The sequence below is a fragment of the Pteronotus mesoamericanus genome, unplaced genomic scaffold (assembly GCF_021234165.1).
Source record: "Pteronotus mesoamericanus isolate MK-2021 breed Mesoamerican mustached bat unplaced genomic scaffold, CSHL_Meso_final scaffold_125, whole genome shotgun sequence".
NCBI classification, from domain to species: Eukaryota; Metazoa; Chordata; class Mammalia; order Chiroptera; family Mormoopidae; genus Pteronotus; species Pteronotus mesoamericanus.
This window is the reverse complement of record NW_026555304.1, coordinates 10,364,827-10,378,571: the sequence shown is the minus strand read 5'-3', so window position 1 is coordinate 10,378,571 and position 13,745 is coordinate 10,364,827. Positions and strand designations below refer to the sequence as shown.

The following is a 13,745-nucleotide window of genomic DNA, read 5'->3' as shown; positions in this document are numbered from 1 at the left end:
AAACCATTATAATAAATAAAAGAAGCCCGATTCAAAACTGAAGTTCTGTATGATTCCATTTTTATGAAATTTCCAGAAAAAGTAAAACTATAAAGATGGAAAGCAGATTAGTTGTCTGGGGCTGGGGCAGAGGTGGCCGTGACAGACAACAAATGGATACAAGGGAGCTGTTTGTTGATGAAATGTTCTCAAACTGGACTGTGGTGATGGTTCACAACTGTATCAGTTTCTTAAAACTCAAACAACTGTATGTGGGTGAATTTTATGCATATAAAATATATATGACATATAACTCAATAAAGCTATTAAGGGAAAAAATGAGAACCACTATCTGTAGCTGTCAATGGGAGCACTCAGCATCTTCAATACTGAAACCTAAGGTTGGTGAGTGTACCAGTTGAGAAAAAAATCAGATACCAGAAGGAGAAGAGGAGCAAAGGACAGAGGACCTGTTAGAAAGAGTAATGGTGGAAAACGTCCCTAATTGGAGGACAGAAAAAGTCACACAAGTCCAGGAAGCACAGAGGGTCCCGTTCCAGAGGAACTCGATGAGGCCCACTCCAAGACACATTATCACTAAAACGGCTAATATCAAAGACAAACAGAGAATCCTAAAGGCAGCAAGGGAGAAAGATGTAGTAACATATAAGGGAGCCCTGGAATGGCTAGCAGCTGGCTTCTCAACAGAAACACTACAAGCCAGAAGGGAGTGGCAAGAAATAGTCCAAGTCACAGAAAAGTGAAGGCCTGCAACCAAGACTGCTCTATCCAGCAAGAGCCTCAATTAAAATCGAAGGCAAAATAAGGCGTTTCCCGGACAAAAGGCGAAAAGAATACACCTCCACCAAACCAGTACTGCAAGACATGCTAAAGGGACTGCTTTGAGAAGATGAAGAAAAAGAGTCTATGAATACCCAGTTTCTTTCACAGTCACCAATACTTGATATTACCAGTATTATTAATACTTTTTAATCTGATTGTGACAATGTGTTACTTTATTATTTGTTGAATCTAAACCTGTTTTTGTATATTTCTATCTATTTCTATTATTTTTAAAAAGCTTTAAGTGACTTTTTGGTATTCTTTATCCATTTATTGATTAAATGTTTGTAGAATTTTTTTCCCTAAAAACACAAAAACAAATACTATTAATCCTTTTTTAGATGTGTTGCAAATACTTTCCTATTCTATTACTTGTTCTTAAACATTTTTTGTATGTATATTACTATGGAGTCTTAAATGTTTAATATATTCATATTGCCAGTATTTTACTTTATAGCTTCTGAGTTGGAATATTTTACTTCAGGGTAAGAAAAATGTTATTCTGTATTGTCTCCTAAAATTCCTTAGATTTTACATATTGATTTTTAACTCACCTGAATATTTTTTGTATAATGTGTGAAACAGGGCTCTACAGTTGTTTTATTTCAAGTAATAGTGGTCCATGCTCCTTATTTGTTAAATAAGCCTTAATTTCCCCATTGATCTGCAATATCAACTGAATCATATATTACATGGTTAGACAGATATATACGTTTGTTTCTAGAATGCTCATTTTATTTCTCTGATCGACTTTCTGTGCTGGCATCATGTTGTTTTAATTGCTGAGACTTTATCATGGATTTAAATTTGTAAATATTTTATAATGGATTTTGACATTTAAAATAAACAAATAAAATCTGCATTTAAAAAAAAAAAAGAAAGAAGGAACTCCTACCTTTTGCGACAACAAGAATGGGAACTGGAGAATATTAGGCTAAATGAAACAAGCCAGTCAGTGAAAGACAAACACCATATGATCTCACCTATAGTGGAATCTATTCAACAAAATAAACTAACGAACAAAATAAACCACAGGCATGGAAACATGGAGTGGACTGCAAGTGATCAGAGGGGACAGGGAAGGAGGACAATGGGGGAAAGAAGGGGAAGGGCCTAGACAAAGAACATGTATGAATGACCCATGGGCACGGACAACAGAGTGGGAACTGACTGTGGGAGAGGGGGGCAGGGCGGGAGGGGTAGAGGAGGGCAAACGGGAAAAAATTGAGACAGCTGTAATAGAATAAACATGATTTAAAAATAAAAAATTAAAAAAAAATCAGAAACCAGATTGTATATGTACATAATCCAAAGGTACGTTCTGTTTCTCTTCTGGATTCTTCCTGTTGTTTCTCTTTAATATCTCATGCCCTTCATGGATTAACATGACCTTCTTTTCTGAACACCAAACAAAAATTGCTACACAAATTAAAAGCATGAGCTTATGACTTTCATTTATGAGGCCACATAAAAATGACTACCGTTGCCTCTTTTATGAAAATGGAAGAAAACTAAAAACATGTATTCTGAGACCACTTTTTCTCATTTTACATGGTTTCCCTGGTATTAATTATTGTAAATCAGGTTCTTTTCCTGCTTTCATATATGTAAAATAAGAATTTTCACAGATGTAGATTTAGAACTTAATGCTCTGAAAAACCAACATTTCTTGACTTACAGAAAGATACATAAAATGTTAAATGATTTGGATATACATTTAATGTCATTTTTGTAGCCTGTTTGACAAGTCCATTTGTTCCCATGATCAGAAAGGTGCAAGGGGTATATAACTATTTTTTTAAAGTAATTTTTTTTAAAAGAAAGAGAAGTCATGCTATTGTATCTGTGCTGGCAAAAACATGGGATGTCTTTTGAATGATGGAACACATCATCCAAAAATCACAAAAGAGAAAAACTCTGAAGAGCTTTAGAACTTGCAGTCACTACCATTAATCCTGTAAATTCTCATCTCTCATTTTGCCTTGAAACCAAAGATTTAAAGAAAAAAGAAAAACTTTATGCAAATAAAAGGGGAAAAATAAAGTGTGAAACAGACTGAAAACTTATGTGTCCAAGTTCAGAGGACGCCTATAAACTTGCTGCAGCATTCTGATGAGAAAGCCAAAGAGAAATAATAATTTCAGTTTCAGTTATGTTCTCATGAAGTCAATCTGAATTTTAAAAACAGAAATCACAGCCTCCTCAGTTCTACAAAACAGCAAAAGTTGAATGAACTAAAACAAACATTTGTATCCTGCTATTAGCCTGGGCAAGGGTAATAATGCAAGGGCTGTTAATAATGCAAATAGTCAAAAGTGACATGACTTCCTTTCGATTTTCAAGAGAGTTACAAATTGCTCTTGTATACATACCTATTGTACCTCGGACATCGGTTTGATTCAAAACTGTTTTCTACTCTTTGTAGTTCTTTTTACTTCTAAACTGTAAACTCTTTGAAGATCATATTCCATTCATCTTTGCACCCTCTACTTTTTACTGAGTTTTGTATATTGTATGAATGAAATTAGTAAATAAACTGTTTAACTAAATACAGAATTTAATAAAGAATGTATTATATACAGAATTATAGAGTATTATATTTCTAATCTTGGATTTCCAAATCATAGTGATTCATAAGTATAAGCAGAATTTCTATGATGGGTTCCAGCTTTCCTTGCAAAACATGGATGAATTTATTTTTAAAAATCACATATTCAAATACAGATACTAACATTATTTATATGTATATCAATCAAACCCCTGTCTGTGCTTACAAATCAGGTAAAAGCATTAAAATTGATTCAGTTGATTCAATTACCTAATTTCCCACCATGACTTCCAGCTTGCATGCTTAAGGGATTGCCTTATCAAAACAAGGTCCAGGCATGGAAACTGGAGTCCAGGGTAGCCTCAGGTAAAATGCATCATGTACGCATGTCCTTAGTTTGTGCCACACTGCTTTGGTTTTATCACATGTTGCTTTGTAAATGGTTTCTGATACGTTGTGTGTTTTATCTCCCATGGCCAGAAATGACATCTTCTGTTTTTTTGGTATATTCCAGCAACTTCTTATACAGGACTGTATGCGTAACAAATCCAAGAACACATGCTGGCTGATTACACTGACGTGGGTTTTCAGTCCTCCTCATTATCTTAAAAATAAGAGTTCTGTAACTTTTTTCCTGTGTATTGTTCTATGCACATATAAACTAAGATCATGTAAACCCAGAGTTTTTTGTGGGAAACTAACATATGACGGGCAAAATGTGAGAATGAAACAGAGATGTAGTTCGCTGAATAAGGTACTTCAAAAAGCACCATTGTTTTAGGCCAGTAGTTCACCACGTGTGGGTGCAGACCGTATGTTTACCACACAGAATCAGAGTTTATTTACTGCCAGGAAACAGAAAACTTCAGTATCTACTCTTGATTTCTCACAAAGATAAAGCCACTTAAGTCCAACTGCCCATAAATGTTAAAGTTCCTAACAAGAAATTAAAATACATTTAAAACACTTATTCTTATTTTACAAATAAGGAACATAAAGTTCAAAAGCCAAGTGACAACTAGGAACACTGAACCGTAAGGAAATATATTAGAGGAAAAAATTTAGAATTTATAGGAAAAAAATCTGGGCATTCAGGAGAGAAGACCAGGTGACTGTTAAGGTTAAGAAATGAGGCCAGTATCAGACTTTATGCAAGATAATGGATGAACATATTTAAGATACTTAAATAAGGAAAATATAAGACAAGGATTTTATGTCTAGTTGAACTGGCCTCCCCCTATACAGAGCACAAACTTCTAAAAATGCAAAAACTCAAAATACAGCTACCCCAAGCTCTTCCTGAGGAATCTACCACAGAACTAGCTTCAAAACACCAAAATAACTGAAGATTAATAAAGTGCATACAATGAGCATTAAATATAGATTTACTTGCAGAATTAAAACTAAGCGATTTTATAAAAGATATAGGATATAATGTCTACATGCTCTGACATCATAAAGATAGGACAGCTACCACAAAGTGGCGGGGGGGGGGGAGGGGGAATAGAAAGACTGTATGAGGAATACAGTAAACCTGCTGTGTTAAGTGTTTATCTGAAAGTAAAAAGACAGGATTTCAAGTCAAGTGATACAAGATAAACAAGTAATAGGCAAGAAAAGGTTAATATCTAATTTCATTATTACAACAAGGGAGCAATACACAGCAAAAACAGAAAAAGGGGACAAGAGAAGCAAAAATATTTTATGTCAAAATAACTGTAAAACAAAAAATACAAGCCTTCCTAAAAATCAAAAAATGGACAAGAGGAAAAATATAGCATAAAACTACCTGAAAGAATCAAGGCCAAACATCAATTTTACAATTAATGTTAACTCGCTTAACTGGCCTATTAAAAGGATTTTCAGATGGGAGCAAACATCAAGTGAAAACTCAAGGAACACATCATATGTGGCAGAGTGGGGACCACTGTCAAATCGCCTCAGCTCTGAGAGCTCTCTTTATAGAGGTTATGGAAATAGGACCCACAACAAAATCAAGAGAGCTCTGCTGAATGTGCTTTAATGAAAACCTGTCTTTAAAGAACAAAACAATTAAATAAAAACCTTAACTTTAAAAATTTAAATGCAATAGTTAAGTACGACTTTATAAGATAAGTGCCATTGTGGGGATTCATTCAACAACTATTTATTAAGGCTGAATGTGATGAGGTCCTTTTCCAAGGACTGGCGATCCGAGGCTTGATTATCATTTTCCCTGCATGCAGAGATCCAGAAATATCAATGAAATACATGTTGCTGGACTTAAAGATACATGGTAGTGTCTGCCTCCTAAAACAGAGTAATAGAAACAAAGACAGGCCCTAAACTACACCAACACCAGTAGGTGCTAGTAAAATAATACATCTTATTAGTGCCACATGATACCAGGCACAAAACCGGAGCTCATTAAAATGCCTAAGATGAGAATGATTGCCAAGTAAAGCATTCTGTCACAGGAACATAACTAATGCTTCCTATAAAAGTAACTAAAAAGTCACAAAATTTGCCTCTGCCTGCCTCCCTTTTCCATCCAAACAAACTCTTATGCTTTATATTAAAATGCCTTTCATCTTCCATGGAATAGAGGAGCTGATGGCTGCTGGCATAAATTCTGCTAAAATCAACAATAGTGTAATTACCTGCACACTTTCAAGTGCTTTCAAAAGACATGCCGGTTGGGATTTTCCTAATTTAGAAATGTGTGCTTTATGCTGGTGGTCTAGGACTGTCAATAGCCTGGGTTAAAAAGAATTTTTACATCTTGCCCAAAGCATTCTTTTCTACAGCAATTATCTGATTTGTATGTACCTCACCTACTTTCATAAAGCATTTGACTCAGTCTACAACATCCTTGTATCATACTGCTGGTTTAATGTACATTTACATGATACACAGAAAGCACTTAGCACAGTGCCTGACACATGACAAGTGTCAGCTATTATTATACGAACAGTTCTTTTTAAAATATGTAAGTGTGTGAGGGTAAGTGGATGACTATTCTTTAATTTTCCTGGTTATGCTAGTTGAAATGGGAAGGAATTTTAATACACTCAGATTTCTCAGAACAGTTTTTTAAAACTGCAGATCCTTAAAAAAAAAATCTAGGGAACAGATGAAAATTTAATGGTATACAATTATACAGTTGAGACCTCCTTCCTGAGGCTACCAAAACCATATTTTATCAGCAATTTTTCCTTGGTCCAGCTTTAAAAAAAAAAAAAAAAGTGGGGGGAAAAAAAGGCAAGATCTTGTGAAACCAGATCTAACTTGAGACCTGGGTTACAGAGTTTAATAGATTATGTATTTGTTAGAGATTTACAAGGAAAAAACGGAGACCCATTCATAAGACTAAGTTCCAAATATTTCAATAAAACAACAAATTGCGTTAAGAACAGTGCTATAATTACTCCTTTTGTTTGGTTTCTTTGTAATTACTTTTAATAAATTACTCTGCCTCACCCCATCACTCAAGTAAGTTGTCATCCAAAGGCACAATCAGTACAACACAGGACACAAAGCCACTCACAAGACAAGGAGGGCTCGGGGGAAGGTGGCTGGTGCCTCAAGACCTGCGACTCAGTAGAATCCATAATGCTTTTCTATGGAGATCAAGTATCAATGAAGCTATTACAACAGATTACAGCTATATAAATGTAACCTAGTAATGAAGGACAAGAGCCCTTTCCAAAAGAGGCGAGGGCACCCATGCCTGGGAAACCACTCAAATGCTGTCTGAGCTGGAGAGAGTGGCTGTCCATACCCCCTTTTTGCTAATTGCAGGGTAATTCCTACACCGTGGAAGGACCCCTTGCTTCAGCACTCCCTGAATTCATCTTGTACCATTCGGCCAAGCTTTGCAGTTTGATGGCTCAGGAGTCAAGCACACAAGTCATCATGTGCTATTACAGGTTCAAGAAAAAGCCAGATAATTGTTATTAGTGTTAAATATTCTTTTCCAGAACTCATAAACCAAATATAAAACACACTTTTGGTACAAAAAGCAAGCAGCAGTAAAGCACTTTGTTAAATAGTTTAAAATTTGTATCTACATGTTGAATATTTTAATATGAGAATTGTAATAAAAACATTCCCTTAGAATATATAAAATTTTTAAGAAAGCAATAACCGTGGTAAAATACATAAACCAAACTGGGTTTTAAATGAAATTTTTTAAATCTCCTATGAAATATTATTCACACTAAGATGATTATTGATTGCAGTTTTGAATCAAATGTATGAAAGAACAAATGAAATAAAAGTTGAGTGACAATGCTCTACAATTTAGGAAGCATATTATCACAAAGAAAATAGTTTCAGTGTTTTTTTTCCTCACAGACTCAGAAAACAGAATTTATCATCTGGCTCCAACTGAAATAGCCACAAACACCATAAAGATCACTTTTCAAAACCATCTTTCTAGATGATTATGTTTCACTTGATAAAGAGGAAAATTTCACCCAAATTCTAAGCGGTTTTATGCTCAAGAGAATTGTTTTTCAGATTCTGACAGAAAAGAATATAAGCTTAAAGGGTACTTTTGCTGGAAACCACTTGCACCTAGTGTTCTTGATGACTAACAGAGGCCAGACAATCTCACCCTTGCCAAGACCATGCACTTGGAAACCAACGCACATTAAGGAACACTTAATACTGGACAGCCTCGATATTGTTGAATTTTCAATTTTTTAACAGTGTATCAATGAATATTTCTGACATCATCATATATTCTTACTGATAACCAGAAATGAGTATTTTAAAATGTCTTCCACATATTATCAGATATGCATAACGTAGAAATGGTGCTTCTTTTGAGTCTGGAAAGTGGAATCTTCTTCCTCTAAAGGAATTATATGACATTCATATATTTTCCTCAAATATATGACTTTATAAATTATTATTCTACAGTTACCCCTAATCCTTAGAATACCGATCAAAGAATTAAAAACTTTATTTAACACATATTACTTATTTTAAAACATTATATTATTTTTTAATCTTTGAATGTGATGGGCAATTTGAATTCTCTTTCACTCAAAGATAAAAACAAAAGAAAAATGTGGGTTCTTCCAAAACTAATAGCCATTTAGTAAAATCTATTAACATTATTTTTAAAACTACACATTATACAACTCACTGTTGCAATGCCCATTGTTTAGCTAGCCCTGCAGAACAGGCTGATCCGTTTGTCCCAATTGTTCTTTGTGTAGTAGTTGCTCATGTTCCCCCTGCCTTTCTGTTGCACAAACTGTTCAAATTAAATAAAAGGAACTCAAAATAATGAAAAAGGAAGAATATCAGAATATAAGGAAAAAGTACCTAAGGACCAGAAGCAAAACCGGTGTGTTTTGTCATTTAAAATGAAAACAAAACACATTATAAAGGAATTCAGTTACTTTAGTGGAAAAGCACTAAAATATGAAGATGAAATAAAATGGAAATAAATGTCAGAAGACGACAGAAGATGCGTTAAAAGAATGACATATCTTCAGAAAGATGAGCTATGAAAAGGCAGCAGAGAGACAGGAGAGCTGAGAGGGGATGGGGGGAGGGTGGGAATGACACAGCGTAACGGAGCAGCCCGGGAAGGGCCACGGTATTTTAAACCACTTCTCTGAGTGGTACATCTCACTGGCGCAGTTTACTTTATTTCATTATTCGTTATTTTAACCTACAGCTGAGCACAGAGCAAGTTTGTTTTGCTTCCCCTTCTGAGTTCCCTGAAAAACTCAACTAGTACAGTATTTCAAGTTAGAGCAGGCTGTGCTTAGCACCTTTCTTTAAGGGAGAATACCAGTATCTCCTGTAAGATTACATTCTTTACGTGTAATTCCTTGCCCAGTGCTAGTTCCAGACCCTGGCCTTGCACCATTCCTGTTTTCCCTCCTCAAGCAGGTCAGAAGACTGCTTTCCACAAGCCAGTAAGTATCAGAGGGGAAAATGTTATGACCCTCACAGAGCTGAATACAGAATAGTTAACCAAGTTTACTCAGCTAGGCTAAATCTTGTGTGAGACCTGAAGATGCAGACAGAAACTAGGGGATGGAGGCTAAGGGCGGCGTTAGGGGAGAAACGGAACAAAGAAACAGAGCAGGCAAATAAAGAAAACAGCCATATTTAAAATGTACACCTACCAAAAAGGACTCAAATGCAGGCTCTTATCTTACAGTAAGATAAAATGAATACCACAGAAAAAAGCATAGAATTCATGTGGTAGAAAAATACAATGAATATATGAAAAAAGAGAAATCTATGAATATACTTCCAGACATTTTAAAAACCTTACTGAACTCCCCAGTAAGTTAACTACCTAGATTTCTAAACAGGTTGAAAATTCTGGCAAAAGTTTAATGCATGACCTCAGTTTCAATATTCATTACACACAGAGTTCCATCTGTGTTTTGGAACAGACACAGGGGCAATCGGTGGACACACCTCAGCTGGGTAGCTCTGTCTTTCGGAACTTATTCTAAGGCTCTTGGTTGCTGATTGCACTCCCTTTCACCTTGCCCTTAAAAATACTGCATGGTTTTCCCCCTGCAAGCTCCAAATCTGCTCCTGGGCATAGCAGAGGCAAACAGTGGGCAAGGGGTTCAGCTGCTGTACAGAGTCAGGAGGAAAGACTGGAGATACCCATAATTTTTTTCTGACATAACTTCAAAAGTTCCCATCTACCTTCAAAGCTAGTCAGCTTTAAGCTTCTTTCCTTGAAAGGCATTTTGGCATGCTGATCCTAAACTACTTCATTTTTGTAACCTCTTCAAGACTACCACACGTTTTCTAAGAAGGAAAGGCAAACGTGTGCCTTCTCCCCATAGATTCTAACACAATATCCTCTCTCAAGGCCAAGGCTCAGGGAAGAACTCCTATTTTCTTGGGAGGAAAATTCCTGTCTCCTCCCAGCCCCCGTCTCATTCTCTGAAGGCAGTGGTCAGACCATGGGTATCACAGAAATGGTTGCTTCAAGTTCAGATTTTGGTAGTGATGGTACCAAGTCATCCACAAAGATAATGGCTTTCCCTTCTTTTATGCATGATACATTGTGCACTTGGGTAATCTTGTATTTGGCTTGAAGAATACTAGGTAGAATATATTTTTTAAGACGCTAAGGAAGCCATGATTCTTTTTCCTCCTCCGTATATTTTATGATATCCTTCAATTCACAAACATTTTTAAAAACACCTAAACCATGAAAGTTAAACAAACACAACCTACCACAACGTGTTGGGCTACAGTCAGAAAACTCAAGTCTGCTCAAAATGACAGCTTTTGCTATTACTGTTTAAATGAAGTGACACATACGACTCTTTCATTTAAAAAGGAAAAAGCAAAGGTATCACTTTTCACATACAGAACCTCTAGCTACAGATGACTATAATCCTAGGCTACTTCCTTATCCAATTCTCTTAGAAGTCGTCCTTGTATCCTTAAATGCACTCTGGGACTTTGATATCACCTTCATTATGATGTGCTTTGTGCACATTCTCGGACGCTGCCATGCCCATACTAAGGCAACACATCACAGAAGTTGGCAGCAATGCTATCAGCAAGAATTTGGCTTCAGAATCACGAGTGATTCATCATACATTCTAGCAGCAGAAAAACAACACACCACTATTTTAATCCCTTGGTGCTACCAAAAATAAAAATAGAAAAAATAGTACTTAAAATAATTTTAAAAAGCAACAAAAATCGTATCTGCTGTAACATTATTCATTTTGTAGACTTTAAAAAAAATCACAAAACAGACTACTTACCTTATTTCACAATATTTATCACAATAACAAATCAAGCTTTAACTTAATACAATTTCAGGAGACAATATGTAGGCCAAACTTCTGCAAGGTAACACTGAAATTCTAAATTCAGAGAAAAAAAATTTCTCATTTGCTTTACAAAACTAATCCACTTTTTCCAGCCTCTCTCTCCATTTTTGAGAATACTCTAAAGCCTAAACGAGAGAGTGTTACCGTGTCACAACCAAAGAGAGAAATCCCATACCGTGGGTGATTTACTCAAAAGCATCCCCTGTTTTTAGGAATACTTTAACAATGCCATAAACAAATACCACTCTTCTAATATTATAATAGAATCCACTTACGAGTAAGTCCTATTGCTCTACTTAATGGTCCCGAAACAAATTTTACTCCACGAGAACATAGTATGTTGATAATCTTTAGGATTACCAGCCAATATTTCTATAGACCCAACCACATAATTTCACCATCTCCTGTAAATTTAACTTAAACTTAAAAAAACAAAAACAAAATGCTACTCTATTGTTGTGACCAAGTCCTCAGGGGCAGACGGAGAGATTTACGAACTCCACCCAGTTCTCATTCGGGAAACCCTACCTTTTCAAACACTTCGGTCCCTCTTCGTTTCCGTTTTCGGGGTCTCCGGTTCAGTCTATTCCATTTCGCGACCTAAAGTTCAAAAACCATGGAGCATTTTAAACAGAACCACAGGTCCTGAGGGCAGCCCCTTAGCGTGAGAAACGCTCGACGGCCTCGCGACACAACCTTCCTGGCTTCACCCGGGGAAAGCCAAAGGAGCCCGTCGGGGAAAGCCAGGACGCCTCGGCGTAGGGAGCCGAGGGCCGCGCGGGTTTGTGGCGCGCCGTGGCCGTGACCTTCGCCTAGCCGCTCCCTCCTGTCTCGGGTCCGCGTTGCCGCCCTTGTGCCTGAGCCCCCGAAACGTGGCCAGCTTACCCACCGGGGTCTCCGTGGGGGAAATGCGGCGCGGGACGCGCTGCCCCTGGAGTGAGAAGAGCGCAGGGACCGTGCTGCCCGCACTCACCTCTGCGTCCACTTGCCGCACAAGCCCGCACTCCGCCCCGGCCTGGAGCTCTGTCTGCAGCCGCTGCGGGGGAAGGGGACAGTCAAGTTTACCCTAGGAGTAGACCCAGCCTCCCTCCCTCGCACCCCACCACCTCAGCGCTTGAACCCCAGACCTCGCCCGCCGTAGGTGAAAGTGGGTGCGGGAGTGCCGGAGCCTGCCCCCAGGGTCCGCCACCCGGCCCGCCCGGAGGAGATCAACGGGCACTCGGGGCCCGCAACACCTAAGGCGCAGAGCGGGCGGTGGGCAGCGCGGGGCCGAAGCAGCGGCGCGGGCGGCAGGCGGGCACTGGGCGGGGCGGGGCCTGCCTTAAAGGTATAGGCGCCGCGCCGTGCTCCCCGCAGGTCGCCCCCGCCCCCGTCGGCGTGCCGGCGATTTTATTGTTCTCTGGAAACATCTTTCGTTCTCTCGTGGGTCTGGCCCGCGCCCGCGCACCCTCCCACGCGCGGACTGCCCCAGGCGCACACGCGTTACCTTTCCAGCCCTCACTCTTGCGGGCACTGACTACCCGCGAAAGGGTTTGTAGCCGCCTTGGGAGCAGAACTGCCGCCCGTCCGCGAGCAGAAGCGTTGTCACCCCCGCGGCCAGTCTAAATTCGCTCCTCTGGACAGAAACCTAAGTGTCCAGATGGCCTTCGCGGAGGGAAAGGAACTTTCCTAATGGAGTTTTCTCCGAGAATGGATTATACGCCATTAAGAAGGCGTTTTCAATGGCCCCTTCGGACACTAGGGCGGTGGCAGGTGACCTCCCAGGGCTAGAAGCAAACAGCACGTAAAAGGCCAGCCGCGCGCGCTCTCGGCGCTTCGGGGCGAGCCAGTTCGCCTAAAGCACAGCCGGAACCGCACTCGCCCTGTGCGTGAACCCGCCAAGCGACTGGGAAAAATTTAAAAGGTGGATAGCCTGTCTTCATAATTAGGAGGAAGGTTTGCGTTTAGTTCATTAAAGTGTGTGGTGCCCAAGTTTTTTCCTCCGACCCCCAAAGGCTTTCTTCACCGCTGCATCAGAAATTCGCTGAACCAGACTGGGGCGCGAGCGCTTGGGAAGAAGGTCCAGTCGCATGGGTGTTTGCTGATCTTGACCACCCCTTTAACTTTATCGCATTTCTTTAAAGAAAAATCTGCCTTGCTCTCTCTTTATTGCTACTCCATCCTTCTTTTGGAGATCAAAAGCTTTAGATCAAAGCCAAGATCAAACTCACCACTTTAAATAGAAGCAACTTTGCCATGGACTATTTTACACAAAGAGGAGCTTCTTAATGGAGACATCACAGTGGAAAACTTTATTTTACCACTTCATCCCATATTCACAACTGAACTACTTAAAATTATATTGATGATGCACGTCCATTTCCTAAAATAAACAACAGGTCTGCTCAAATGGGGGATTATTGACTTAGTGTTTGTGTTTCCAGGAATACAAAAAGCAAAAACTATAGTTATGTAGACACATTAACCATTTTGTACCCATTAGCTAAGTGCTATGAAATGCCTGCTTATTTGCTAAAGATTGTTCAGTGTTATCAAATGTTCTTAAATATAAT

At 38.7% G+C, this 13,745-nt stretch overlaps 1 protein-coding gene across 2 annotated transcripts in view; it reads right to left on the bottom strand.

Moving 5' to 3' along the window:
* Positions 1-13,745, bottom strand: part of AOPEP (aminopeptidase O (putative)) — a 402,502-nt gene that overhangs the window by 65,731 nt on the left and 323,026 nt on the right. For both annotated transcript variants that reach the window (XM_054588087.1, XM_054588088.1), the window contains exons 12-13: positions 12,167-12,229; positions 11,722-11,793 (exon numbers count right to left, since the gene is read on the bottom strand). In XM_054588087.1, the coding sequence (XP_054444062.1) occupies positions 11,722-11,793; positions 12,167-12,229 (135 nt within the window). The remainder of the gene's footprint in view (positions 1-11,721; positions 11,794-12,166; positions 12,230-13,745) is intronic.